Genomic DNA, 27,400 nt, shown 5'->3' on the forward strand with positions numbered 1-27,400 from the left:
GCCGAGTGCGAGGCAGAGAGCGAGATCTGTACGGTGTGCGAGCGAGGGCGATCACAGCCTGCGAACAAGCAAAGAAAGAGAGAGCGAGTGAGCGGCGAGGCGCCTGCGCGATGCTCGGGCCCCTGAGCCCGCGGCCCTGAGCTAGCCGGGACGGACATGCGCGGGAGGGCGCCGCGGGGCCCCGCTCCCCTGGGGTAAGGCGTCGGGAACCGCGGGATGGGGGCGCGGAGGGCCGGCGGTCGGCCGACTGCGGGCTGGAGCGGGAGCCACCGGCGCGCCGCTTCCCGGGATGGGCCGGGGCGCGTGAGGAGCCGCGGGTGCCCTCGGCTTCCCGCCGGGGCCATGCACGGGCGAGCACACGACACGTCTCCACAGCCTGGGGCTCCGGAGCGGCGGCTCCAGGGTCTTACCCGCGCAGCTGCGGCCGGGGGATGCGGTGGGGCTGCTGCGGCCCCTTCCCTCTTCCCTTTCACCCCGCGCAGCCTCCGGTCCGGCCCGGAAAGCTTCTGCGGGAAGCTGTTGCGGGCGAGCTCGGAGATTGCTAGTCTCTGGTTGGTACCAGTTCTGAGTCTCGGTGCGACTCAGCGACGAAGGTCATTCCTCCTCCTCTTTTTTAATTCATCCGAGTTGTTCCGTGGCCTTTTCCTCTCCAGAAGCGTGGTTCTTTGCCTTAAGTGACTTAAATTTATTACAGAAGGAATGAGAATGCAGACAGAACTGTTCAAACGCCAAGGCTCCTTGGTAGTCTCCTGTATTTATACGTATATCGTATCTTTGTTCAAATTAATCGTGATTGGTGGTGCTGGATGGGTGCTTCCTCGGACTTTATTAGGGTTTCATCATTGCTTGAAAGAAACCAGTCTCCTACCTGATAAAAATGTGAATAGATTGTTAGTCATAAACTTAAGTGTAGTAAGAATAGAGACTGTAGCTTTAAAAGAGATGTGACGGGAGGTACACCTGCAGCACTGGTAGGGCAGGACCGGTTTCCAGGCAACTGTCAGGGGTGAAGAAAGGTGAGGTATAAATTGCTTTTCTTTCTTTCTTTTTTTTTTTTTTTTAAAAAACCTCCTGGAAAAAAAAAAGGTTATACTTCCTTAAGTCTATACAGGTGTAGTGGATATGCATCTATTGAAACTGGAACATTTTTGAGTTCACTGTGTCGGCTCTTGCCAAAAAAAAAAAAAAAAAAAAAAAAAAAGAACTTTCTTAAAACGTGGAGTTTTTAAGAGTTTACCAAAGTGGAGACCAAAGATAGTCTGGATACCCATATCAGCAAAAGAGCAAATTTTGTAAAGACAAAAAAATAACAAGCTGGTTTCTTACTAACCTGTCAACTCTGGGTGATTGTCACCCCATCCCTTTTGGATTATTATCAGGTTTGAGATGAGTTAATGAAGGATTTTTAAAAAGAGGCTGGACACTATCTGTCGTTGCCTTGACGACCTCTCCTGTGCTCTGGTGGGCATTTGCTGATAAGTGGTAAAAATCTCGAACTATAAATCGGTATCTTGGCAAATAAATCAGATGGTGAACTCCTAAGGGCAGGGACTGCCCTGTGCATAGCTAATGTTGATTAACTAAGTGCAGGGAAGCGCGGTTTACATTTTTAAGGCATAACAGGATTGGCCCAGGCACTGATAAAGTTTGGAAAGAAAATCTGTCATTCCTTTTTAATGGCTGCTATGAAATGTCTGGATTACTCATATTTTTGAGAGGTAGAATTATTGTTTTCTAACGAGTTGGATTTCCTACTTTGGGTTCATAGTAGATACTGGCGAGCCTTTTGTATGACTTAATTACCTCATAGTCTCTAGGTGTTTTCTGTTTTATGAAAGTAGCTCTTAACTGCCTCTTCCCCAAAACTGCACTACGGAACAAAGCTGCCTCTCTGCTCACACTAATGGCAGCTTTTCAAGGCAGGTTCCCTAAATTACAGGTACACTCTCCTGGCTTGCAGCTGACCTGATTGTCAGCATACCTGCATCAGCCTGCTCTACAAAGGAGCAGAGGAGGGAAAGGTGGTGCCCAGGGTGATTCTCGGAATCTGAATGTCCCAGGCTCCCTGTACCAGAGAAGCAGCTCCTCTCCTAATCTCCATAGTATGAGGTGGTACCTCACCATCTGGATGCGCACAGCATCCTCTGCAGGCGTTTGGCCGGGACATACGAAAGCTAATGTCAGTAACTGGATAAACACAGTCCAGCTGTTGGGATTCTGGCATCATTCACAGTTTAAACTAGATGTGGATAAAATGGGTGAAATTCAGCGTCTAAACTATAAATTACTAGCTGTTTAACAGGATTGGTGTTAAGGAAAAAAGTGTGGGAGATTTCAAAAGGTGAGATTTGGAGTCCTCATTGGCATTTTAGTCAATTTCTTTGTACCGTAAAATTGGGGTGGGAGTATGGCAAAGTGACTAATTTCCCAGACCTTGGTGAGTATATCTTTAAAATATGGAATTAGAGCCCTTTTCAGTTTAGAAATAGGATGGTTAGGACTAGAAGTTACTGTTCAAAAGCTCTTATTCACAACTCATAGCTGAGAAGAAACTTCACAAGTTACAGATTCTTAGTCCACATGTTCTTTTCCTGCCTCATTTATTGTTCTTTAAGAAATCAGCACGTGGCACACGCCTTTAGTCCTAGCAAGAGCACTACGCAGAGACAGGCAGGTCTCTAAGTTCTGAGGCCAGCCTGGTCTCCAGAGTGATTTCAGGACAGCTGGAGCTACAAAGCCTGTCTGGGAAAATAAATAAGGAAGTCAGTTGTGAAAGTTGCCTATCTAGAGAGGCCTCCCCTGACCACCTGTATAAATAAGCCCCCCACCTCCCTATCCTGCCATTGTGGCCTGTTCATCCCCTTGAGAGCTATTCCCATCTGAAGTTCCCTGTCCTCATTAGATGGCTTTATCAGGCAACAACCACTTTCTTCATCTGATGTGTCCAGAAGAGGCATTCCGTATGTATTTGTGAAAGTAGTTTGCTCTCTTAGAATTGGACCTGAAGAAAACAGACCCCGCCTCTGCAGTTAGCTAGCACATAGGCCGTAGGTGTCCCCACTTTGTATAGCTCCCTTTAGGGAAGCAAGAATGAGGAGAACCGAGGCTGTCGCCTAAAATGGAGGAGTAGTGAAGTGGGTGAGGAGAGTGCTGGCTGGCTTACAGTGCAGAACAGCCCAGGGAGGGTGCTTCAGTCAGCGGGGGTGTCTCAGCTCATTTCATTTCTCTAAAGCAAAATGGAGACTACAATCCCTGCCTCTTCTTCCAGGGATATGGGGGATCGAGTGAGATAGTGTATCAGAGATTGTATTGGTTCGTAGAGTGCTTTACAAGTAAAAGAACCCTATTACTGGATTCCAGGTCTTTATGATAGAGCAAAATTATGATGGTGTCATGGGTTCCATGGTATGAGAGTGTTGAAAGGAAGCCTCTTGGATATATGTAGGAAACCTATCGAATACTGTGTTTAAGAGTCCATTGTGGTAAGGCAGCAGTTATTAGTGAAGATGAAGAGCATCGAAAGAATTATTACAGTTGGTCACAGAAGATTAATTTATACCTTAATCTGCCCCTTTTAGATATCTAGGTCAAATATATAACTGATAACCTTGTAGTAGGAAAATGTGAGGAAGTGAAATGGGAACTTTCATAGGCTACCGGCTTACCCAAGGGAAAACTGTGACCAAATAGAATCCCGCTAAAAACTGGACCTGCCTTATCCAGAGGGGTCAAGCGTGTATCTTAAGCCATTTTATTCCATCAAGTTGAAGAGTCTGAGGGACTAAAAGAGGCTGTGGAATGGTCGAGAGCCTGAACTTTGAAGCCAGGCGTCCTGAGGTAAGCCTTGGAATTACCGTGGCTCACCAGAGCTGATTTGGATCAAGTTCCAGAAGCTCCTCAGCTATAATCGAGAGTAGTAATGGTTTCCCACCTACCTTACAGGGTTGGTACAAGGATAAAACACACACAAAACCTTCCTGACAGACGGTATCCTACAAATGTTACTATGATCGCCTGTGTATTAATTCTAACTATCTGGAATTGTCCATCTGGTTATTTAAATGCTTGTTAAATAAACAAAGTTTTAAAGACTCACTTCCCATCGTTAGTCCATTGTGGTCGTTGTCATTAAGATTACAACAGAATCTACACACATCTCACAGGTCCAGTGTATTGCATATGTCGGCAAGAATCACTCTTCCATCCCATGTGTGCTCGCCTGTGTCTGGATGGTTGTTGACTGTTGTGCTCTGTAGGAAAAATACCAATGACAAAAACAATACAGTGCTGCAATTGTATCACCCCAAAATCCGGAGGGACAAACTGAATCACAAGCCTGTTGAGACAGTAGTTGAACTAATGGGACTTTCACTAGCTTGCTATTTCTTAAAACACTTAGCTAGGAGTTTTCTGAATTGTCGAGGAAGTTCGATCATTTGGCTTTTATTTTGACAGTCTGGTGATAAATTCTTTTCCTTGTGGCCTTCGTTTTCCCAGCTGTAAGTGGGTCAGTGTGTGTGGTGCACATTGAAGGTGTGTGGGTCCTCTGGAGGTGAGGACCGTGCATCCTTTTGGACAGCACTCATTAACATCTGCTGATGCTGTCACATCTACCTGACCCAAGCATGAGCCCTGCAGTCACATTTCATTTTAGAGTCATCCATGCATCTGATGTAAAGATGAGTTCTGCCTTTTATAGTAAATGTACAACAAAGGCATCTTAACCTGCCTCCTTTCTCTCCCCATCCCCAAATCATGGCTTTTCAAATGAAATCTGGAAAACTTTGAATTCAGACCTTTGCTCTTGAAGTATCTGTGGAAATGTCCTTTAGCTTTCAGTAAATAAATGCAGATTACACCACCTGCTTGATTGAGTGACACAAAATAGTCTTTGCTGCGTTTAACAGTTTGTTACCTTAACTTCCCCAAATCAGGAAGACACATGTTCACCATTTACAGCCAAGATGTGTAAGACTTTTGACAGAAGTGTGATGTGTTCCATGATTTTTAGATCCTCCTGTGTAACAATACTGCTGAGAATCCCGGTAGATGCTAAGTCATTTTTATCAGTTACTAATATAAGTCCATAAAACAGCAAATAAAACTGATTATTCCATTTCCTCTCAAAGGCAATCAGACTTTTTCAGTGAGCATAGAAAGTAGTTTATTTGAGGAAGATCCAAAGTCATGAAATGCGTCAGTGTTTCTAATCAGTTTCTTTTGATAAACTTTGGCTATATAGTTTTCCCTGATTGTGGAAGTAGGTAGGTAATTGTTAAATGCAACTAGAAAGACCATTTATCACTCTGAATAAACAGAAATCAGGTTCTAGAACCAGATTGAAAGAAGGAAATTACATCACACTCTTAAATAAGGAAGCACTGGGCAGAACTGGATGAGTTGTAAGACAAAAATGTGCCCCTCCTCCTCCTCTCACGGATGGCTCCTGAGATGGATTAATGAGACCTCGTGGCAAGGTAAGTGTATCTAGGTTACTGCCTTAAGGGAGCCTAGCTCTGTGTGTTAAAGCAGTTTCAAAGTGAGTATTTTCAAGAGAGGTTACAAGCCCAAAGGAATAGTAAGAAAAGGTAAAGTTGATTTCCACTCCTTTAAGTCTAGTAACAGGCCATTTAGAAAGCTGGGCCAGCAGCCATTGACTGATGCCTACAGTTCTACTCAGTCCACATGCTGTCACGTAGGAACTGGAAGGTGAATTTAGGATGGCCTAAACGTGTTAGGTTATTACTGCCCTGTCTCATCACTCATCATAGTACATACAGAGTTCATCCTGAACAAATTTGTGCTTTTCCCTTAGCCCTTCTTATTAGCCTGGGGAGTCTCATGGAATCACCTTTAAAACCTGAGACGGTTACTTTCTGAGTGTTCACTTGATGTTCATTAGAATTGAATGTGCCAGTATCTACAGGAGGAGTGTAAGGCACCGGCCCTGGATTTGGAGGGTAGGAGAGGAGCCTGGCAGAGCACAGAATAGCTAAGAACTGAAAGACATGGCTCTGGCTTTTAATAAAAGGAGGGGCTTGTTGAGGGAGCACAGTGTGAGAAGAACCAGCCTGAAAGCTTAGAACAGCTAGAGCTGAAAAAGGCAGGTAATAAGGCCCCATTCTGAAGGGTTTTTTGTGCCAGCTAAGGAGCTTTTAGAAGCCTTTACAGGTTCTTTTTGGGGTGGCAATTGAGGAAGATTGATTTGATCCTGTTGGCTGTAGTATGGTTTAAATATTTTCAGACTAGAAATTGGAACCAGTAGGAGAAGGAAGAGAGGTCTGAGAAGTTTAAAAACTGTCTGGAGGTTGGTAGTTGAATGTATATTGGCCTTAACTCAGGCTCACAGTGGTGCCCAGGAAGTGTAATCCTTCTGGATCTAGATGGGAGGAAGGTAAAGAGACGGAAGGAATGGGTTTGTAGCTTGTGAGATACCAGAGGCCCATCCAAGTGGAAAGATAATCACCAGACAGTGAGAAATGCAAAGTGGAAGGCAGGCTGCACTTACCTATTCAGGAACAGTCTGTGGGTTTGAAGCCATAGAAATGAATTAAAAGATTTGAAGAGGGGCTGGGGATTTAGCTCAGTGGTAGAGCGTTTACCTAGGAAGCGCAAGGCCCTGGGTTCGGTCCCCAGCTCCAAAAAAAAAGAACCAAAAAAAAAAAAAAAGATTTGAAGAGCAAAATTAAGAAAAATATATTGCTATTAGCAGAAACATTGTACTGGTATTTAACTGCATTTTGGATCACTTAATATTAAATTTTTTTCATGATTATGTAAATTGTTATGCCCAAGGTTATTTTTGGATCCTGGTTTATTCTGTGCTACCTGCATTGACATTTATTTTGATGCTCTTGGATTTCATAACAGAATACCATCTTGTACTTTTAGATACTGATGTTCATACATAAATGTTTATTTGCAGTTATTTTCTTTATGATTTGAAAATTAGAGCTAGTTTTACAGTTATAGGGACTTGGGTAAAATTTTAAACACTACAGCATTAGTCAGATCGTACTTGACCCAGACGTGCTGCTTTATTTATTAGCAGAGTGATTTCTCCATTTCCACCAGGGTTTTACAACCTGAATACTGGTTTGTGGGGTTGTTTTTTTTTTTTTGTTGTTGTTGTTTTGTTTTGTTTTGTTTTTGGTCTTGTCTTTTGAAGCACAGTAGAAGACTTTCAAATAGCTTTCTAGTATAACCTTAGCTTAATGGGGGGGGGGGGGAGGTGTGTGTGAGAGAATGAATGTATGTGTGTCTAAACCTTAAACCTGTGGCATGTTGCTCTTGTAGGTTTTACAGCCTGAAGTTATTTTCCAAACGATGAGAGCACAGCAGTTATACTGCCCTCCTTGCTTCTGCCATGCAAGCAAGTAGGAAGTTCAGATAGTTTCATAACATGGCCCATTCACAATTCCCCATTGAAATTTAGAGGCAGGTCACCTTCTATGAATACACAAAGACACTATTGTGGTCAGAAGTGAGCTGGCTTAGTGAACACAATTCTTTTTATACTAAAAAAATTTTTCCTTAAGAAAGCTAACAAGTAGGTGATGGAAACAATGAATAAAAAAATAACTTTTTCTAAAACATAGAAATAATTTTAAGCACTGAAATGTAAGTTTAGATTCCAAGGCAACTTGAGCAGAGGCGCCAGTTACACAATCACTCTGTTGAAAGCTAAGATGTGGATGGCATTAGGAGGCTGACACAGTGATTACTAGTAGTACTTGTTGGCTTGCCTACAGGTGGGGGCTGGGCCTCCCGCATCCCCCGCAGCACAGCCATCCTCCCATCCCGCCTGCCTTTCATTTTCATATTACCACAGATCCTTTCCCTGTAGCCTCTCAGTGTTTGTGAATGTCTAGAAAAGGCTCGGTACATCCTGGCTAAGCATACACAGAGAGGCTAGCCTTTTTAAAAATGTGTTGTTTATATTACTCATTGATAAATAACACGTTTCATTTCAGTAATCTAAAAACCAAGGCTCAAAGACCTCCCAATACTGAGGTTTGTTAATTAACAGATTGTTATATATCGTTAAGAAACTGGTTTTAAAAAAATAAGGTTTGACTCTTTGAAATATTGTAAGCCTGTCATAAAATAACTGCCTGGTGTATCAAAGCAGCTGGCTTTGTAAACATCTATGGGGTATTTTTTAGATAGTTTAAAAAAATAAGAACCCCTATGCCTTGCACATAGTTCCCTTCAGTGGACAGTAAGCACTCGCTCGCCGAGCCAGGTCCCTGTATTAAGGGTACTTGGACCCACAGTGCTCTGAAGCCGCAGTGTATTAGCCTGAGATTTGTAAGTAGATGTTTAGTTGCTGAGCAGTAGGAACCATCTGTGTAGCCCCTTCAGCACAGGTTGGTCCTAGTCCCATGCTCTGTCCTAAACCGTGTCTGCACTTGGTAGGTCTTCAAGTATGTAATGGCAGAGTTCTGTAGACAACATATGTAGAGATCTCAAAGGAGTCTGTGTTCTGGACAGTCGACAGATAACATCCTGCTGTCCAACAGAGGAAGGCCTAGCTTCCTAAACGCACGTGACTATCTGAAGACAGCAGAGTTGGTGTTTTTTAGGATCTGCACAGTACTGAATCATAAAAGTAAAATTAGAGTGAGTGTGTGGGAACTCCAGACCTGAAACATCTGGTACAAGGGGGTTTCTAAAATTGAAGCGTACTAGTTTAAGAAAAATATATTTTGCCTTTGTAATCCATGGGAGGAGGACATGAATTACTTCATATTTCAAGGGACAAGCAATGTCCCTTAAGTTTGTCTTTGAAAGGGAGGAAGCTAGCCAAATAGCCAAAGCTGACACTGAAGCTAGTAATCTTGCAGAACTTGATTTTTACCAGATAATAGAAATTTGTATCCGCATATATGACTATCTTTTTTGAGCAAGTAGTAACTGGAGAATATGTCATCTGTGGCCAACCCTGAAATACAGAGTCCAAATAAATGTTGGGCTGTGCGGGAGGCAGGTTCTGCTGCTGGGGAATCTGAGTGGGCTCAGCCCGCGGAGCGCTGTGCTGGGGGTTGTTTGTTGTTTTCAGGGGATCAGTAAGAGTAAGGCGGAGCTTGCTATGTACCCAAGCAGGCCTTGAACCTCCATCCTCCTGCTTCAGGCCTAAAGAGCTGGGATTGTAGCCATGAACCGCCATGACTACCTTGAAATTCTTTTTTGGCTTGGGAAAAATGGGTAGGCTCCACTGCACTTCCTTCCGCGTCCCGCCATGCCATAGAAGGTCAGTTTAGTGGGTGGGAGGGAGGTTCGTGTGCTTCCGAGAAGCAATCGTGATTTGTTGTGCAGCTGGTAAACTCTGTAGCAGGGGTTGGCTTTTCTGGCAATAGATTCTTTCTCATTCTGTGAAAAACCTTTCAAGTGTCAGGTTTGTATTTACAAAAACAAATTTTTTTTTGCTGGCTACATTTTAAGTATCCTTATGAGAAGAATTAGGAAACGTCTACAACCAAATTTTTCCGTCTCCCTCCACCTTTAATTACTTATGCTACAATACAGACTATCCTACTTCTGAGTTATGTTGGTGATTCTCATTTGTTCTTGATTTCCCCAGGGAATGAAAGCTACTGGTTGACTTAAGAGCACCTGGCCTTCACAGATTCGTGGCCATCCCAGGGTGGGCACAATGTCAACAGCAGGAGTTGCTGCTCAGGATATTCGAGTCCCATTAAAAACTGGATTTCTCCATAATGGCCAGGCTTTGGGGAATATGAAGACCTGCTGGGGCAGTCGCAATGAGTTTGAAAAGTAAGTCAAGAGTGTGTGCCCCTGTGCTCCTATGTGCATCCTGATGCTGCAGTGACAGGATTCTCCTTACTCTTGACCAACATGTTTTCCTTTGCTTTCAGGAATTTTTTAAATATCGATCCAATAACCATGGCCTACAATCTGAACTCCCCTGCTCCGGAGCATCTAACAACCCTCGGTATGTAAAAAGCCTTTGGAATAGCATGCGAGGAAGCCTGCACTCTGGTTAGGGCTGCCCTCTCCTCAAGCAGTATTTCTTAAAGCAGTTTCCAACAATAGTCTGACACCTAGTGGCAGCAGATTCTGAAGATAATTCTTTCTTACCCTTTACCAGCTGAGCCATTGATTTATAAACAGAACTGTGGAACTATGATTTCTCCACATCAAGAATTAGTTGGCTCTCAGGTATGATGCAGACCTAACTTTAAACAACCTTGGGCAGTATCTGTCTTGTGCATTACTAGTACTGAATGCACATTTGGAAGCAGTAGCTGTAAGCAGTCACATGGTACTCGGACTCAGAAAACTGTGGCTATTTTAATTTGAACATTATGTCTCTTGGGTTTTTGTCAAGAGCTTTTTATCAGGTGAGCCATTTACTCAGTTATGATGGCCACACCTTACCTTCCTCACGCTGGCGTGCCTAGTATTGTTGCGTGTCGTAAGCTTCTGTAGCATGGCACTCGTACATTATACACTGTTCATCTCCTGTGAATTCTGTACACGTCACAGAACTTGCCTGGGACGTGTGGGTGTGTGCCAAGCACATGTCCAAGGGAGATGGCAGAGATAATTTGTTCTTTGAACCAGATCACGTGTGTTCCCTACTCTGGCTCTAATTACACCTGTGGTGGTTGCATGGGTGTCCTCGAGGTTACAGCAGTCAGGTGTTTCCCTGACCTGGGCAGAGAACTGGAGCTCCGGTCCTGGGCTGTCCCAGGGTGAAGCACGAGGGGAGCAGTCCTTGATGGGCATTGCTTGTTGTTTCAGGATGTGCTTCTCCGTCCGCTCCAGGGAGCGGTCACTTCTTTGCAGAGCGTGGTCCATCTCCAAAGTCAAGCTTGCCCCCTCTTGTTATCCCACCAAGTGAAAGCTCGGGACAGCGTGAAGAGGATCAAGTTCTGTGTGGTTTTAAGAAACTCTCAGTGAATGGGGTGTGCGCTTCCACACCTCCACTTACACCCATTCAAAGCTGCTCTTCCCCGTTTCCCTGTGCAGCTCCCTGTGATCGCAGTTCCCGACCGCTCCCACCATTGCCCATCTCTGAGGACCCATCTCTGGATGAGGCCGACTGTGAGGTGGAATTTCTAACCAGTGCAGATACAGACTTCCTTTTAGAAGACTGCGTGCCTTCCGATTTCAAATACGATGTTCCTGGCAGGCGAAGCTTCCGTGGGTGCGGACAGATCAATTATGCGTATTTTGACAGCCCAACTGTTTCTGTGGCAGATCTTAGCTGTGCATCTGACCAGAACAGAGTTGTTCCAGATCCAAACCCTCCCCCGCCTCAAAGCCATCGCAGATTAAGGAGGTCTCACTCAGGACCAGCCGGGTCGTTTAACAAGCCAGCCATCCGGATATCTAGCTGCACACACAGAGCCTCTCCTAGCTCGGATGAAGACAAGCCTGAGATCCCGCCCCGGGTTCCTATACCTCCCAGGCCAGCCAAGCCAGACTACAGAAGGTGGTCAGCAGAAGTGACCTCTAACACATACAGTGATGAAGATAGGCCTCCCAAAGTCCCCCCGAGAGAACCTTTGTCTCGGAGTAACTCCCGTACCCCAAGTCCTAAAAGCCTTCCGTCTTACCTCAATGGGGTCATGCCTCCAACACAGAGCTTTGCCCCCGACCCCAAGTATGTCAGCAGCAAAGCCCTGCAGAGACAGAGCAGCGAAGGGTCTGCCAAGGCCCCCTGCATCCTGCCCATCATTGAGAATGGGAAGAAGGTCAGCTCCACGCATTATTACCTACTACCTGAGAGACCGCCATACCTTGACAAATATGAGAAGTATTTTAGGGAAGCAGAAGAAGCAAACCCAAGCACCCAGATTCAGCCATTACCTGCTGCCTGTGGTATGGTCTCTGCCACAGACAAGCTGGCCTCCAGAATGAAAATGGATGTGGGCGGCCACGGGAAGCGCAAACACTTATCCTACGTGGTTTCTCCGTAGATATGGGGTCATGGTTCAACAGAAGTTACATGGAACGGATGGCTGCCAAGTTTCCAATTTGAGGTTCATAGAACAGTGTCAAGTGGCAACATGAAGTGGTGGACTCTGCCTTGGTGAGGAAGGCATAGAGCCGTTATGAGGTGCTGTTGTGCTGGGAGTCCCTGACCTATCAGCATAGGAAGAAAAAAGTATGATTTAAAGATGTGCTAGAGGGACACTTTTACATTTGACTACATTATATACCTATGTATAAACGTGCGGTGTAACCATAGACCATAGCTGCAGGATAACCAATTAGTCACTCTAGAGTAATCTATATTCAGAACAATTCAAACGAGCTGGAGGCACAGCTCCAGACAGTGTGAAAATTGAGCAAACGGGAGAGAGCAGTACTGTTGATCAGTTATAAATGTAGAGATTCCTGGCATTCAGGCCTGCTATCTAGTTTGTTTTCTTCCCCTTCCCTGCCAGCAGTCTTCTCCATACACGACAGGGCGTGCTCTTCGCCAGGCCTGTAACGTCTTGTTGAAATCGTTCTATGGCCTAATACTTGCCGCTCTGGGCGTTTGTCTTGAGAGGAGAGGACAGCCGTTTCTGGACCATGTTATCTATCACCTGTGTATGTCTCTCTTGGAAATGGACAGAATTGGTGACTTTTCCATGCTATTCCTGCTTTTCCCGTCCACTGAAGAGGCTTTCAAGAGTGCAGTTGAGTGGTGCTGGCCGTCAGTGTTGGGTATAAGTTTTATAGACCAGCCCAGTGATTAGCCATGATTGAGAGTTATCGTGGGGTGTATGGGATGTTGTTTTGTTTTTGAGACTTTAAAGTACAACACAAGCTGGTCTTGTGTTGTTGGTTCCTATTCAGTATTTCCTGGGGATTGTTTGCTTTTTAAGTGAAACACTTCTGACCAATAGCACAGAACGTCTTAATGCCAGAGGTCACTTCAGCATCTTCCTGCTTAGAAAACTCACAGCTGGCTGCCTCACTGCCCTGAGAGTCAGTGAGACGTGTAGCTTGTGTTCAATTTTTACATCCTCTGATTGTTTATCTTGTATAGATAAGCACAAAGAGAAGGTGCTTGCTAACAGAGGGACACCGCTGCCATGTCCCAACAAGCTGTTCAGTTTAAACTGCTGAATGACATTATTTGAGCTATTTAAAGCTTATTTTTAGTATGAACTAAATGAAGGTTAAAACATGCTTTAGAAAATGCACTGATCTCCGCACTGTGTGTACAGTATTGGACAAAGGATTTGTTCATTTTGTTGCATTATTTTGAATATTGTCTTTTCATTTTAATAAAGTTATATTACTTATTTATGACACCGTTAATGTCTTGTCTAAACTCTTATGTCTCAAGCAATTGGTGTTATTTTTTCAAGCATGACAGTGTTTGGGGTTCAATACATGTTGAAACTATTGTAGATTTCTAAATGACAATCTGAGCAACTTTACTTGGGTGTTATAAAAATGTATGGGCTGAAGACTTGGTCAGTTGTTGAAGTGCTTACTCTGGACTTGGTCCCGAGTATCACGTAAACAGGGCATGCCCATAAGTCCAGCACTTGAGATGGTGGCTGGAGAATCAGCAGTTCACAACGTCATCTTTGGTTCCCCTAGGCCACATGAATCCCTGTCTCAAAAAAGAAAAAGAAAAAAAGTATGGCAAAAATCAAGCCTTTTTTGCTCTCACCTGGAACAATAAACAGTAAACTTGGTTCTGGAGCTTCTGTGGAAACAGTAACACGAGGAAGGCCAGGCTGTGCAGTCCGTAGGACACTCTGTGTGCAGACTTCTTGAGCTTTAGGACTCAGTCTGGGTCACTCTGGGCCCTTTGTGACCTTCACTGCTTGCTTGTCTGAGGCCTTAATCCCCGTGGCCAGGCACTGCAGAGAGCCTTGCAGACTGCTGGGCTGCTGTATCCAAGCTGGTGGCCCTGTGTGTCACTCTAGCTTGGGAATTCATCCCATAACAGAAGCCTGTTGAGTGGCAGCCATGCTGGATCCGGGAGGAAGAGAGCTTACAGCAACAGGATTTGGAAGTGTTAAAAAGGCATTCAGCAGGCAACTGAAGGGCAACTTAACCCTGGGAATCATGTCCAGAGTGGGGGTGGGTGGTGATTTAGAAGGTATGTTAGCAGATGAAGGCAAGTCTGAGAGGCCAGGAAGCAGGAAGAAGCTGGGCATGTTCCAGAAGCTGAAGGCCACAGGCGAGTAGGCTGAGCAGTGGAAAAGGGCAGTGGGTGCAACTCAGAGATCCTAAGTGGGAGAGGAACACGATGTGATTTGTTTTAGGAAAGATGACAGTGGCTGTTGTGTGGAGAACATTTCAGAGAAGTGAAATTAGCAGAAACACTAAAAGCTATGGGCCAGGGCCCAAAACTGGCACCAGAGTGACAAGCGGGGGATGGAGAGACCCATGGCTTTCAGAGTTGTGGGAATGACAGGCAGGCTCCAGACCGAAAGCAGTCTGCACCGCCCTTCTTCCAAAGCGAGCTGTAGCTGGGACCTCCTGTGTCCCTGTCCTAGTACTGAGTATTGCCTGGCACAGGGAGCCGTGGGTACTCACATGAGCTCCAACTTCATTTCCTTACCTGGTTTTCTGGGTTTTTCCCCCTTGGACTTCTGGGAGATCCTTTCCACAGTTTGTCCTGGCCTAAGAAATGTACTCAGCTACCACGCTGATAGCGCACTGCTGAGACATCCAGGAGCCCGCCTGCCCGTTTGCCCGCCTGCCCGAAAGCCAGCGCACCAAGCGAGTTGAGTTTCTTTTTTTCCCAACTTTTATGTGTCTGGGTATTTTGCCTGTGTATGTCTGTGTGTCGCATGCATGCAGTACCTGGTGCCCACAGAGGCCCAAAGATAGTGTGGGACTGTGATTACCACAGCCATGAGCTACCACATGGGTGCTGGGAACTGAACCCGGGTCTCTGGAAGAACAGCCAGTATTCTTAATGGCTAAGCCCTCCTTACAGCCCTGTATAATATCTTACGTAATTATCAAAATGGGAAACTGATGTCTGCACGATCCTTGTATAATGCTTTGCTTAGTTGCAGACTGATGCTTGGTCATACTTAAAACTGGAAACGCATTTGGCCGTTCTGTCAGGCATTTTGTAAAAAGCTGTCATGCAAAGACGCACGATGCCCATGGTACTTGACAAGATGGACCTGATGCTGGCTCTAGAGTGGGCTCGGCTCCTGGGAGGACCCTGAAGAAGCCTTCTAAGAGCCAGAGCCTTGAGGTTCCACACTTGAAACGAGAAAAAGACAAGAGACGAAAAAAAAAAAAAGAAAATGGAAATTTTAGTTGAGCTCTCAAGCTTCGAGGTCTTTCTTGCCCTTATATTCAGTAAGTCTTCTTCAAACTAAAAATGCACTTCAGGACTTGTTTTCCTTGTGGTGTAGGTCATTTGACAGAATGTTCTGGCGCCTTTGCTCCCTGAGGGGTGAGTCATTCCATTCTTTCGAGGCTCTGAGGGGTGAAGGCGAAGAGAGCAGAATCTGTCTACACTGTTGGCCTCACCTCTCACTACCTGTAACCACACAGACACGGTTCAGGCGTGCCTGGCGCTGCTTATTGTGAGGGCGTGAGCTTCCTCGCCTTCTTTCCACCCGCACGGATTCAACTTCAGGACACTCGTACCTGAGCCACGAGGAATCTGCTGCTGCCACACGTTTAGACAAGCTCCCCTCAGCTTTCGAGATGCGTGTACTCGGAGTCTGAAGAGGCAAACATACCTGTGTGTGTTTTTCTGTACCTGAGCTTACATCAGAGCAACCTCGTGACTCAAAAGTCACCGCCCCATAGCAGCAGGTGGGGTTTGGTAAGGAGTGGGGGGCTGGGAACGAATGGGAAGGAATGTGCTTAGAGTACTAGTTGGCACCTGTCTCCTAGCTGTCAGGCTAGAGGCTTAGCTAGCGTGCCTCTCGAATGCTGTCATCTCTCGCCCTGTAAGTTCAGACACCCGGGAACCCCAAGCACAAAAGCCCGTAGCAATCACCCACAGGGATCCACATATCTGCTCCCCCTCCTGCTCCTGCTAAATGGAACTGCTTAGGAAAGTGCACAGCACAGATCCGGGCAGCACCTTCATTCCTTAGCAAACATCTAATCACCCGCCTCCCGTGGATTTCTTCACAATCACGAGGGTTAGCCGGTGCCTTCCCCCGGGACAGCATGCCTTGTCCACTCCCCTCTTGTGAAAGGCAGAATGAGTCGTGTCATTCTGGCCCTCGCCAAGCCTTCCTCTGGCCTAGCCATGGCACCGCCTCAGGCACAGCACACAGGAAGCCGTACTTTGTTATTCTGAATTCCTGGCTAGCCTCATGTTCTTGGATGAACCAGTGTCCTTGTACACAGTGTCTCTTCTCCCTCATTGATCAGGGTTCTTGGCCCAGCAGCAGCCAGCTGACAGCTCCTGCAGCCGGCTGAGTAATACCAGCTCTGTAGGGCAAGCACCCACAGTGGCCAGCACAGGACCAGACTTGCCTGTGTACTGCCTCAGCCCAGCCCAGAAGCCTCTAATTACATGTCTGCTGTTTGCAGGAGCCTAGGTGGCCTGGGCCCGGGTGGGGGCTGGAGGGTGGGGGGTGTAGCACAAGTCCCCTGTCACTAAAGGTGGGTACCGAGGCCCCTAAAGCAGCAAGGTCCCGACACACATTCCAATTTCATCACATCTCTCTCTGAAACCACTGCCACACTATGTCATCTCCCTACAGACCTGCCCATGTGCCCAAGAACAGTCAGAAACTGACCTGGCCCAGTAGGAAGCTAAGGGTGTTGTGTTTTCCTCCACACAATACGGCATTGTCTCAGGGGTGGCTCCTGTGGCCGAGTTCTGGCCTATTTGACTTGCCTGCAGATGTCTCAGTATGAACAGCTCACAGTTGTCAGGAACTTGCTGTCTGCCAAGCCCTGGGCACTCCAGATCCTGTGTGGTGGCACCAGGACTAAAGAGACAGCCTTTCAAGGAAGCACAAGGAGCTTGGGGGTAGAGGAGTGGTACTGCTCATAAGGACCCGGATTCTTAAGAGACCTATATAAGAACAAGGAATCAAAAGGTCACTGTCTCCCGTGCCTGCGCTGCTCCTGGCCAGTGCCTGCCAGCATACCATGCCACAAAAACAGTGTCAGCTGAACCTGTAAAGAAAACAAGATATCGAACAGAGATCTGGTTTGGTTTGGTTTTCAAAGTCACACACACCCACACACACCCCCCCCCCATCAACTTAGTTGATGGTAAATCGTGATTGTTCTGCCAGACTTCACAGTAGATTGCCACTTGTCACTCAGCAACGAGATTGACAAGGACCTCAAACAGAGACCAATTTAGGGCTGGTGGGATGACAAGATGAGGGGGCCTGGCAACCTGAATGTGGTCACTGGAAGAAATTAACACCACAGCCGTCCTTAGACCTCCACATTGTCATGCATGTGTGCACACACATATTTTTTTTCTTCTTTTTTCTTTTTTTCGGAGCTGGGGACCGAACCCAGGGCCTTGCGCTTGCTAAGCAAGCGCTCTACCACTGAGCTAAATCCCCAACCCCCCACACACACATTTTTTTTTTTTTTTTGGTTCTTTTTTTTTCCGGAGCTGGGGACCGAACCCAGGGCCTTGCGCTTCCTAGGTAAGCGCTCTACCACTGAGCTAAATCCCCAGCCCCCCACACACACATTTTTAAAACTAGTTTATGCCACTAAAAAGCTCGTTTAAGGATCCCTGCCCCCCCATAACCTATAGTACTAGTCTGTGGGAAACTTGTTTTTTTTAGAGACAAAAACTGTATAGCCCTGGCTGTCATAGAACTCACTGTGCAGACCATGCTGGTCTTGAACTCACAAAGATCCATCCACCTACCTCTGCCTTCTGAGTGCTGGGATTAAAGACGTACGCCATTATACCTGGCTTATGGAAAACTTCTATTCCTATAATAATTGTTATTTTGAGGCAGGGCCTTACTCCAGCCCAGAATAACCTAAATTTACTCTGTGTTCATTCTGGCCTCAAACTCTGTGAACTCCCTACCCCAGACTCCCAGTGTCACGATAACAGGCATGTGAGCCACTACACGTGAGAGTTTTTTTCCTCTTAAATTGTATAGTTAAGGACTTGGTGTCTTTAGTGTCAACAACAACAACAACAACAAAGTGTTTACAGAGCTTTCAATGAACAACCCTGATAAAGACAAAAAGAGGTCCCTTCCTCACCCCACACACATCATCCCATCCTTACATCATTCCCCAGCCCCAGCGCCCAATGTATGGTCCCATCTGCACAAACTCATTTTATTCTTTCTGAATCACACAACACCCTCAGGTGCACATAAAACTGTGCTTTGCATACACCAACCTGTGCTGGGGAGGTCCAGGCTGCCTGAGTCACTCCTCTGAGGACGTATCTTCACTTCCTTCCGAGGCTAGAAATCCTCACATTAGATCTTTTCCCTCTAAACAAGTATCCCGACTAAAAGGAGGCACTGACTGTGTTTTCAGAGTGGTTTAGGGTAGCAACCTTTCAGGGTTCCAGGCCAGAAGGGAGAGATGGTGGATGGTGGAGATCACACTCAGAGGGTCCTGCCCTCCTGCTAAACACGGAAATCTGAAAGCAAGAAGAACCTGTGATGGGAGCCCAGTGGTGTGTGTGGGCACCAGGATGGTCCACGCCTATGGGATTCAGGACTCTATGAGAGACAGAGTGGATGGTTTGGGTCTGATGGAAAAATAAGCCCAAAGGAGAGAACAGGAAAGAGATGTAAATGCTGTCTATGAAGGAAGCCAAGTTCTTAGAGGAAGAATATGCTGCATTTATGAACAGAGAGGACAGACGGATCCCCTCCTGCAACAGCAGGTCCTGCCCTCCCTCCCCAACAATTGTTTTAAACCGTGGGTGTGTGCCCTCAGCCTTCTTCCCCTAGCCCATGCCCTGCCCATTCTATGGTTCTTTCTGCTGCTGTGGCTGGCAGATTCATCAAATGGGAACCCTGATCCACCAGAAGGCAGAACTTTCAAACACAGGCATGTATGTACTAAGTTACAAGTCACTGGGCACTTAAGGAAAATTAATGTCCAGAGAAGCACAAAAACCGCGTGTGGCAATGCACACCTGTAACCCCAGGACTTTACCTGAGGGGCTGATAAAAGATCAGCTTGAGTTCAAGGCCAGCCTGGGCTACAGAGTAAGGCCTTATCCCCAAACACAAACAAAAATGGAGGGAGGGAAGAAGTTCAAAACCCAAAAGCTGTGTCAGAGATGGGCACTTGCCAACCATCTATGAACCCCAGCCCCATTCAATCACCAACGCTGGCACACAGACGAACAACAAAACCCAAGACCCACAAGGCAAACATTTCACAAAGCAAACGGACTTTAAAACAACGGTCCTCAGAGACTAAGCAGAGCACTCTATCCATGAAACAAGAACAGAGCGTAATATATATACATATACATATATACACATATATGTATATATATATATATATCCCAAGGGGTAGACTCTTAAGAAGAGAGGGACAGAGAGCATCTCGGCAGGGGTGGGGGTGGGGATATGGCTTTGCAGGTAAAAGCATTTGCCACAGAAACCTGATAGCCTGAGATCAGTCCCTGGAACACACATTTAAAGAGCCAGATGTGATGTCATCAATCTCTAAACACGGGGAGCCTGTGCTGAGGTGGGCGGCAGAACCTGAGGGTCACAGGTCAGCTGGCGGTGGTCCACTGTACAGCGGCAGAGACAAGATGGGAGCACTGGCTCCTAAAAGTTGTCCTCTGACCTTGACACATGCACCAAGACACACACACACACACACATACACACATAAACACACACATACACACACACATACTCACACACATACACACATACACACACATACACACACACACATACACACACATACACATACACACACACATACACACACACATACATACACACACACACACACACACACACACACACACTCTTACACATATACAATCCGTTGATAAATAAATAGGAGAACGGGCTGGGGACATAGGTCAGTGGCAGAGTGTTCACTGAGCATATGTGAAGCCCTGGGTTCAATCCCCAGTACTACAAAATAAATAAAACGTAACAGTTTTCCAGACCTGAAGATACAGGAAAACGAGGCCACGCCTAGACACATCTTCCAAAAACTCCACCCCACGGATGACAAGAGCAGTAAAGACGCCAGAGTGAGAAAGAGCAAAGGCCGCAGTTAGCAGGGGAACCTAGCACAAGACGTGTGCCTGATGGGGAAACGTTGTATTGAGTCAAATTCAGTGCATTTTCTAGTCCTTACTTATTCTTGGTCAATTTCTACTCACTTATTTTGTGTATTGGGGGCAGGTGTGTGTGTGTGTGTGTGTGTGTGTGTGTGTGTGTGTGTGTGTGTGCCACAGCATATCCGTGGAAGTCAGAGGTCAGAGGTTAACTTCTGGGAGTCAGTTCTCTCCTTCCGCCTGTGAGTTCTGAGGATCAGACTCGGGTGGTCCTTCTTGGAGGCAAGCACCCCCGCCCAGACGGGGCTCACAGACCCACTTTGTACGGTCTTTTGAAGCAGGGGCTCTTGATTCCCCACTGCAGATTACAGGTGTGTGCCTTCCCAGCCCCCACCCCAGGATCTCAGAGTTTATGCTAATCTGCTTTCAGAGGCTACTCCTGTTGGGGACCTGGAATGCGGGAAGAGACCCAGCCTGCTCCCAGCTTGGCTGGTAGGAGGTGGTGGGAGTTTCAGGAAGTGGGAAGACTGGCAGGTCTTTGGGGCCTGGGACCCAAGTATTCCTCCTTTGTTCTAGCCATGGTGAAGTGAGAACCTTTTTTGTTTGTTTGTTTGTTTTGTTTTGTTTTTTCCCTGTAGAATCCAAGGTAGATTCGATCAATTTGGAACATTGTTGGTACTATTAAACAGGCATTAAAATTCCAGAGGTGGAAAAATGTGTGTCAGATGGACCACCCTGCCCACAACCAATATAAACTGGGGGTACACTTGGAAGGTGGGAACAGGAAGATCAGAAGTTCAAGGCTACCCTGTTCCTAACTTGTCCCCTTTTCTAAGTAAAGCAAAATTACCTCCCAAGTCACAAACAAATCTACTTTTCCTTCACAACCCATGTGTAGAGAGAGGACGGTCACTATCGGCTTTTGAAGGGAGATGCGTGACAAGGCTAGCCCACCCACCAGCAGACAAGGCTAGACCACCCACCAGGAGAACCAGGTGCTCAGTTGCAGTGGATAGAGCCTCCAACAAGATAGCAAGGTTCTCTGCTCGCAGAGGTTCTTGGGAGCAGATGGGGTGAAAAGAGTGCTTAGGGGGTTGGCATTGATATGATCAGAGCAGAAGATCCCACCATCACAGCGGGAACATTTAACACACAACTACTGACTGAGGACTGACAGACCACCCTTCAAGTAATGAAAAAGGACAGACAGCAACGCCAATTTGAGCAGCAGAACAAACAAGTTTGGTCATGTCTCCTGCTTTCTGACCCTGGGTGGAGTGGGGTTGGGGCTGGGACTTCCACGTGAACCTGTGTGGCTGATGAAACCGCCTGATCAACCGTTCTTGTATTTCTTGTTTGTCACCTGTCTCTGCCCAAGTGAATTACTCTGTCACTTTCTCCCCACCATGAGGACAGGACAGCCCAAGCCCATCACTGGCTTTGAGACCATGGTGGCCGACTAGGGATGATTTACCGAAGAATCCTTGGGCCCCGAATGTTGAAAGGTACTGCCTGCCGACCTTCTCAGATCGGATCGTACTGTCGTACTGTAGGCTGGCTGTCCCAGAGAGCCACCAACCTTGCTCTCTTCCCCCGTTCGCGCTCCTCCTGGGAAGAGCTCGACAGTCCGCGCTCCCACACCGAGCCAGCCACCATCTTACCACCAACGCATCCGGAGAAAAAAAGTCCTGAAGTGGATCGGGGAAGAAAGGCATCCGAAAGGATCCTTCCAGAAACCCCCGCTTACATCCTCCTTATAGCCCCTGTCCCTTCTTCTCTGAACGGACGCGAACCCATTCAATGGCTCCGCTCCTTCGCTGAGGCCTTAGGGAAGCACACATCGGTTTCCGGCCGATCACGGGGCCGATCACCCGCAAGGCCCAGGGATGAATGACATTGGTTGCCTGCGGCAGGCTGGGAGGAGACTTGTCTGAATTAACCTTTGACCTCAGCTTTCTCAGAAAACTGCTACTTAGAAAGTCAGCCCGGCGGCCCAATTTGTAGACAGCCGGTTATCTGTTTAGTATCGACTAACCCCAGGGAAGAAACCGCTGTCTGACCAGAGAGAACATTTAGGTGATCACACGCGGTGCCTAGGAGGGGATCGTAGGGCAAGTCTGAATTTTTTGGAACAGTTCCATACTGTACTCCAGATTTCCAGCCCCTGCACGAGCGAAGCGCTAAACTTTAGCCCCCACAGGGAAAGAATCAAGATCAAATCCAGCTCTGTTGCCACGCAAGCGTTCAGAGGTTCAGAAGCGGCTGCGTATCTGTTAGGAAAACTACCCGCGTTCCTGAACCAAGTGCGTCCCCTCACCCATCTTAGTTAAATAATTTCCAACGGCCACCGTCTGTCATCATGCTTGGAGTACCCTTTATAAAGCCCATGCCATCTCTCTAGCTCTCCTCTCTCTCTGTTGGCTTTTCATGCCAACTTAAGCAGCCAAGGGAGGCTTTCCTTACCCCAGACTCCCTTTGTAAATTTTATATATTTTATATAAACCCTCAAGGCTGAGAAATAACCAGTCCTCTCCTTCAGCCATCCCCACCCCCACCACCCAGTCTGAGGCGCTGGTGGGGGGGGTGGGGGGTGGGGTCCTGCTCCCCGCCTCCCAGACTCCCTTACCTGGCAGAAAACTGCTGTGCCCAGCCCTAAGACAGAGAGTGGCCAGGCTCCATCACCCAGGCTTCCCTAAGGCCATTTTGTAAGGGCTCTAGGTGTTCTCAGTTCCCAGCCCCAAGAGAGAGTGGCCTGGACCTGCTCTACAAGAAAAACAAACAAACCCCCACCCATCCCTAAGGTTTGTCCTAAAGATCAGGCCACATAATCCCTCCAATCCCAGGCCACCCTGAGAAGGTCCAGCCTCCCCCCTCCCCCCTCCCAAGAAATGCTAGCGTCTTGCACAGTTCTAGGCTGATTCTTGCCCAAGCACAGGAAGCCATCTTCCTGGATTTTTCTCTCCCAATAAATCTCTAATGGGAAGTTTTTTGTGTGGTGTGACTTCATGGTATTCCTTGGCTCCCATCTTGAAGGTTCACAGGTTCAGTCCAGTATCATCAAGGCAGGAACATGGCAGCATCCAGGCAGGCATGGTGCAGGAGGAGCTAAGAGTTCTACATCTTCATCTGAAGGCTGCTAGCAGAATACTGACTTCCAGGCAGCTAGGACGAGGGTCTTAAAGCTCTCGCCCACAGTGACACACCCATTCCAACAAGGCCACACCTACTCCAACAGGGCCACACCCTCTAAGAGCGCCACTCCCATGGCTGAGCATATAGAAACTATCAGATTCTCTGGTCCCCATAGGCTTATTTAAACGTGAGTCTATGGGGGTCACACCTAAACTTAGCATAATGCAAAATACATTTAGTCCTACTTCAAAGGTCCACATAGTCTATGGCAGTCTCAACAATGTTACAAGTCCAAGGTTCAAAGTCTTTCCTGAGATCCATCCAATCACTTAAAACTGTAATCCCTAAAGCAAGACAGGAAACCAACCGGGCAAATTCCAAACTCTGCATCTCCATGTCTGATGTCAAAACGGTCTTCACATCTCTAACTCCTTTTTCATCTTTGTTGACTGCAACAAACTTCTTTCTCCTGCTCTGATTCCACTCCCTGTTAGGAGCTTTCCTCAGCAGATAGCCCACGGCTCTGGCATCTCAAACATTTTGCGTTCTCCAAGGCAACTTCCATGTTACCGCTTCTTGTTTCAATGTCTGGGATCCACACATGATCTTCTGGGCTCTTCCTTTTCTTTTCTTTTTTTTCTTTTTTCTTTCTTTTTTTTTTTTTTTTTTTTTCGGAGCTGGGGACCGAACCCAGGGCCTTGCGCTTGCTAGGCAAGTGCTCTACCACTGAGCTAAATCCCCAACCCCTTCTGGGCTCTTCCAAAGGGCTGGCATCACTTCTGCAGCTCTGCCCTCTGTAGCGCTCTAAGCTCAGGCTAATCCACTGTTGTTCTTGGTGGTCATCCCATGGTACTGGCGTCTCCAATACACTGGGGTCTTCCACTGCAGCTAGGCTTCACCAATAGCCTCTCATAGGCTCGCTTCATGGTGCCAAGCTTCAAATCATTTACATGACTCCTTCAGTCCTGGGCCATCAACTGCAACTGAGGCTGCACCTTCACCAATGGCCTCCCATGGCCTCTCACAGTGCCCAGCCCTCAGCGGTTCTTCATGATCCCTTCATGCCTTCAAAACTAGTACTACCTGGTGACTCTTACACATTACCAAGGACAGCTGCAGCATGAGGTACAACCTTGGCCATCTCTGGAACACAGCTTCTTTGTGCTCTCAGAAACACTTCTCACCAGCATCAGTTGTCCCAGTAGTCCTTTCTGTTTTTCACTCTAAAGCTGGAGTCACATGGGTGAAGCTGCCAAGTTCTGCTGCTTGCTGGGGCTGGAACATGGCCTCCTTGTTCTATCACACCATCACCAGCTTGCTCTTTTCCAACCTCTTGGCTGCCTAAGCTTGGCTGTCCTGGATCTTGCTCCATAGATCGATCTTGAATTCAGAGATCTGCATGCCTGATTCCTAGGTTTAAAGGTATCTATCACCATGTCTGGATCTAAACTTAGCTGGGTAGGATCTTGCCCCAAAGTCCCCATTCAGCCCCATTTCACTTCCCGGAAACCCTTTAGTATTCGAAACATATATTTTATATTTTTCTCAGCCTGTTATGCTTGTTTAAAATGCTCTTCATGGGTTGGGGATTTAGCTCAGTGGAAGAACGCTTGCCTAGGAAGCACAAGGCCCTGGGTTCGGTCCCCAGCTCCAAAAAAGAGAACAAAAAAAAAAAAAAATGCTCTTCATGACACTTGACCAAAGAACAAAGTCTATGATGGGCGTTTCTGAGTCTTCCTTTATCAATGCAATTAATCTGAGTCTCTTAACCTGAGTCTCAGGCAGACTCTTCAGACAAGCACACATTCTTCACCAAAATACCACAAAAAACAGTCTCTAGGCCACACTCTGAAGTTCTTCTCCTCTGAAACCTCTTGGGTCAGGTCAGCACAGTTCAAATCACTCACAGCAACAAAGTCCATGTCCCTACTAGGATGGCCCATTGAGGCCCATTTAGAGCACTCCAATGCTTTCCAAGTCCAAAGTCCCAAAATCCACATTCTTCCAAACAAAAGCCTGGTCAGGCCTATCACAGCAATACCCCAGTCCCTGGTACCAACTTCTTAGTTTGGGTTTTAATTGCTATGAACAGACACCATGACTAAGGCAAGTCTTATAAGGACAACATTTAATTGAGGCTGGCTTACCAGTATAGAAGTTCCATCCATTATCATCAAGGTGGGAAAATGGCAGTGTCTGGGCAAGCATGGTACAAGAGGGACTGAGAGTTCTACATCTTTATCTGAAAGCTGCTAGCAGAAGACTGCCTTCCAGGTAGCTAGAATGAGGGTATTAAAGCGCACACCAACAAAGACATACCTGCTCCAACAAGGCCACATTCACTCCAACAGGGCCACACCCTCTAATAGTGCCACTCCCTGGGTTGAGCATGTATAAACCATCATACCTCCCCAATGAATCTCTTGCATGGGGTCTGTCGTGTGGTCTGATCTCTGTCATTCCTTTGCCCTAATCTGTCAAGGTTCTCTACTAAAAAACCTTTCTCCCTGTACATACATGAAAAAAAAAAAAAAGGAAGATGGACAAACACAAGGGACCCTGGGTTTTGGAGATATGGCTCAGCACTTAAGAACACTGACTGCTCTTGCAGAGGTCCTGAGTTCAATTCCCAGCATGGGTGGCTCACAACCATCTATAATGGGATTTAATGCCCTCTTCTGGTGTGTCTGCAACAGTGTACTCATACATAAAATAGGTAAATCTAAAAAAAAAAAAATTGTGTCCCTGTCGATGACCAGTAGCCTACCTTTCAAGGCTATTTGACCCACAGTGGGGGCAGGATCACGCCATGGTTTAAAAATCATCGAAGCTGTAGAATTGTTGGCTAAGGAGACTGGCAAATTGACAGAATCTAAACTGTTATAACTCCTTATGCCCTCAAGGGGATCCTTGGAGGATCCCCATATCAATGGATCTGGAATTCCCTCCCCCCACAATAATCCAGTTTTAACCCCTGCTACTCTCCTCGATCAACCCCACATTAAGGTTCTCACATGAGGTCCCTTTAAATCCTGCCATTCTCCTCCTGGAAGAGGATGGAGAGACGCCACCCCACACGGTTGTACGGAACAATTATAGCTGTTTATACTCAAATGTGTCCATCAACCTGGACATGCGTCTGTCCACAGATGCGATCAGCCTGGTAGTTAGTGGCGAACGTCACAGATGCAGACTTCGGGTGAACAGGCTGAACTGCTTGCTAGTTCTCCCAAAAGAACTCTTGCCTGTCCATGGGAAGAGTTTCATACCAGCTACTGCTTCGAATTCTCCACCCTCTGTACCCACACATGAAGAAATCAGTAGCAGGGGACAGAAATAAATAAGATTTGGGGGGGTGGGTACTGGGAAGATGGCTCAGCAGTTAGGCATGTTGGCTGCTCTCACAGAAGACCTGAGTTCAATTCCCAGCACCCACATGGCAGCTGGCAACTGTCTATAGAACTCCAATTCCACAGGATCCGACACCTTCACACAGACATACATGTAGGCCAAACACCAAATGTACATTTAAAAAGTAAACTGGGTTTGGTCCCCAGCGGGGGTGGGGGCGGGTGGGGGGGGAGTAAACTAGTATCAAATACTCTGATTGGTGGCAATGTGTTACAGAGGCAATGTGTTACAGCGTTAAAAAAAGAAAATTGAGATCCTAAACCTCTTGGGGAAACTATGGAAGCAAAAGGAAACTGGCCAGCTGACGAGCAGGCTGAGACACAGTCATGAGGTTTGTAGACTCTTGTCTAACTTTGTTTCCCTAGTCTACCTCTGAAGTCAGAAACCAGGCCTGGGCTGAAAAAATCAAAATGCCGGTGAAGAAATGAACAGAAAGTGCTACCAACTAGGAATCAGTGAATGAGTCAAACACACGCAGGTAAAATCATAGCCTTGTACACTGGAGTAGGATAGCCTGTTCTTAAGACCGTAGCAGTGGTCAGGGTAGTTATGGAACACTAGAGTCTGGTATGGCTTTGGGGAGAAAAGTTTTTAAAGGTACTTGACAAAACCCATATTTTACGCACGCCTTCTGTGTGGGAGGTGTACTGCGGAGTTATGATGGTTGAGACCTGCCAT

At 46.7% G+C, this 27,400-nt stretch overlaps 1 protein-coding gene and 1 long non-coding RNA gene across 5 annotated transcripts; one reads left to right on the forward strand and one right to left on the reverse strand.

Moving 5' to 3' along the window:
• Positions 1 to 13,284, forward strand: Errfi1 (ERBB receptor feedback inhibitor 1). 2 transcript variants are annotated; one of them, NM_001014071.1, is made up of 4 exons: positions 1 to 194; positions 9,584 to 9,777; positions 9,879 to 9,955; positions 10,768 to 13,284. In NM_001014071.1, the coding sequence occupies exons 2-4, from the start codon at positions 9,656 to 9,658 to the stop codon at positions 11,946 to 11,948; spliced, it is 1,380 nt and encodes a 459-aa protein (NP_001014093.1). In that variant the 5' UTR covers positions 1 to 194; positions 9,584 to 9,655; the 3' UTR covers positions 11,949 to 13,284. The 2 variants fall into 2 exon arrangements, with proteins under 2 accessions (NP_001014093.1, XP_008762484.1); XM_008764262.4 differs by having other exon boundaries at positions 54 to 194; positions 10,996 to 13,284.
• LOC102556316 (uncharacterized) lies at positions 12,088 to 23,943 on the reverse strand. 3 transcript variants are annotated; one of them, XR_010052011.1, is made up of 4 exons: positions 18,308 to 23,155; positions 16,710 to 17,094; positions 15,598 to 15,674; positions 12,088 to 15,426 (listed from the first exon to the last, which is right to left on the reverse strand). It is a non-coding gene; the product is annotated as an uncharacterized LOC102556316 (long non-coding RNA). The 3 variants fall into 3 exon arrangements; XR_592794.4 differs by having other exon boundaries at positions 12,088 to 15,674; XR_010052012.1 differs by having other exon boundaries at positions 12,088 to 17,094; positions 18,308 to 23,943.
• Between the last annotated feature and the right edge of the window lie 3,457 nt (positions 23,944 to 27,400).

Source organism: Rattus norvegicus, chromosome 5 (assembly GCF_036323735.1).
Source record: "Rattus norvegicus strain BN/NHsdMcwi chromosome 5, GRCr8, whole genome shotgun sequence".
Taxonomy (NCBI): domain Eukaryota; kingdom Metazoa; phylum Chordata; class Mammalia; order Rodentia; family Muridae; genus Rattus; species Rattus norvegicus.

What these genes read in the sequence shown, in the direction of transcription:
- Errfi1 (NM_001014071.1), top strand. Translation starts at nt 9,656, where the DNA reads ATGTCAACAGCAGGAGTTGCTGCTCAGGATATTCGAGTCCCATTAAAA. An exon ending in AGTCGCAATGAGTTTGAAAA is followed by an intron (nt 9,778 to 9,878) that starts GTAAGTCAAGAG and finishes CTTTGCTTTCAG; the next exon opens with GAATTTTTTAAATATCGATC. An exon ending in GGAGCATCTAACAACCCTCG is followed by an intron (nt 9,956 to 10,767) that starts GTATGTAAAAAG and finishes TTGTTGTTTCAG; the next exon opens with GATGTGCTTCTCCGTCCGCT.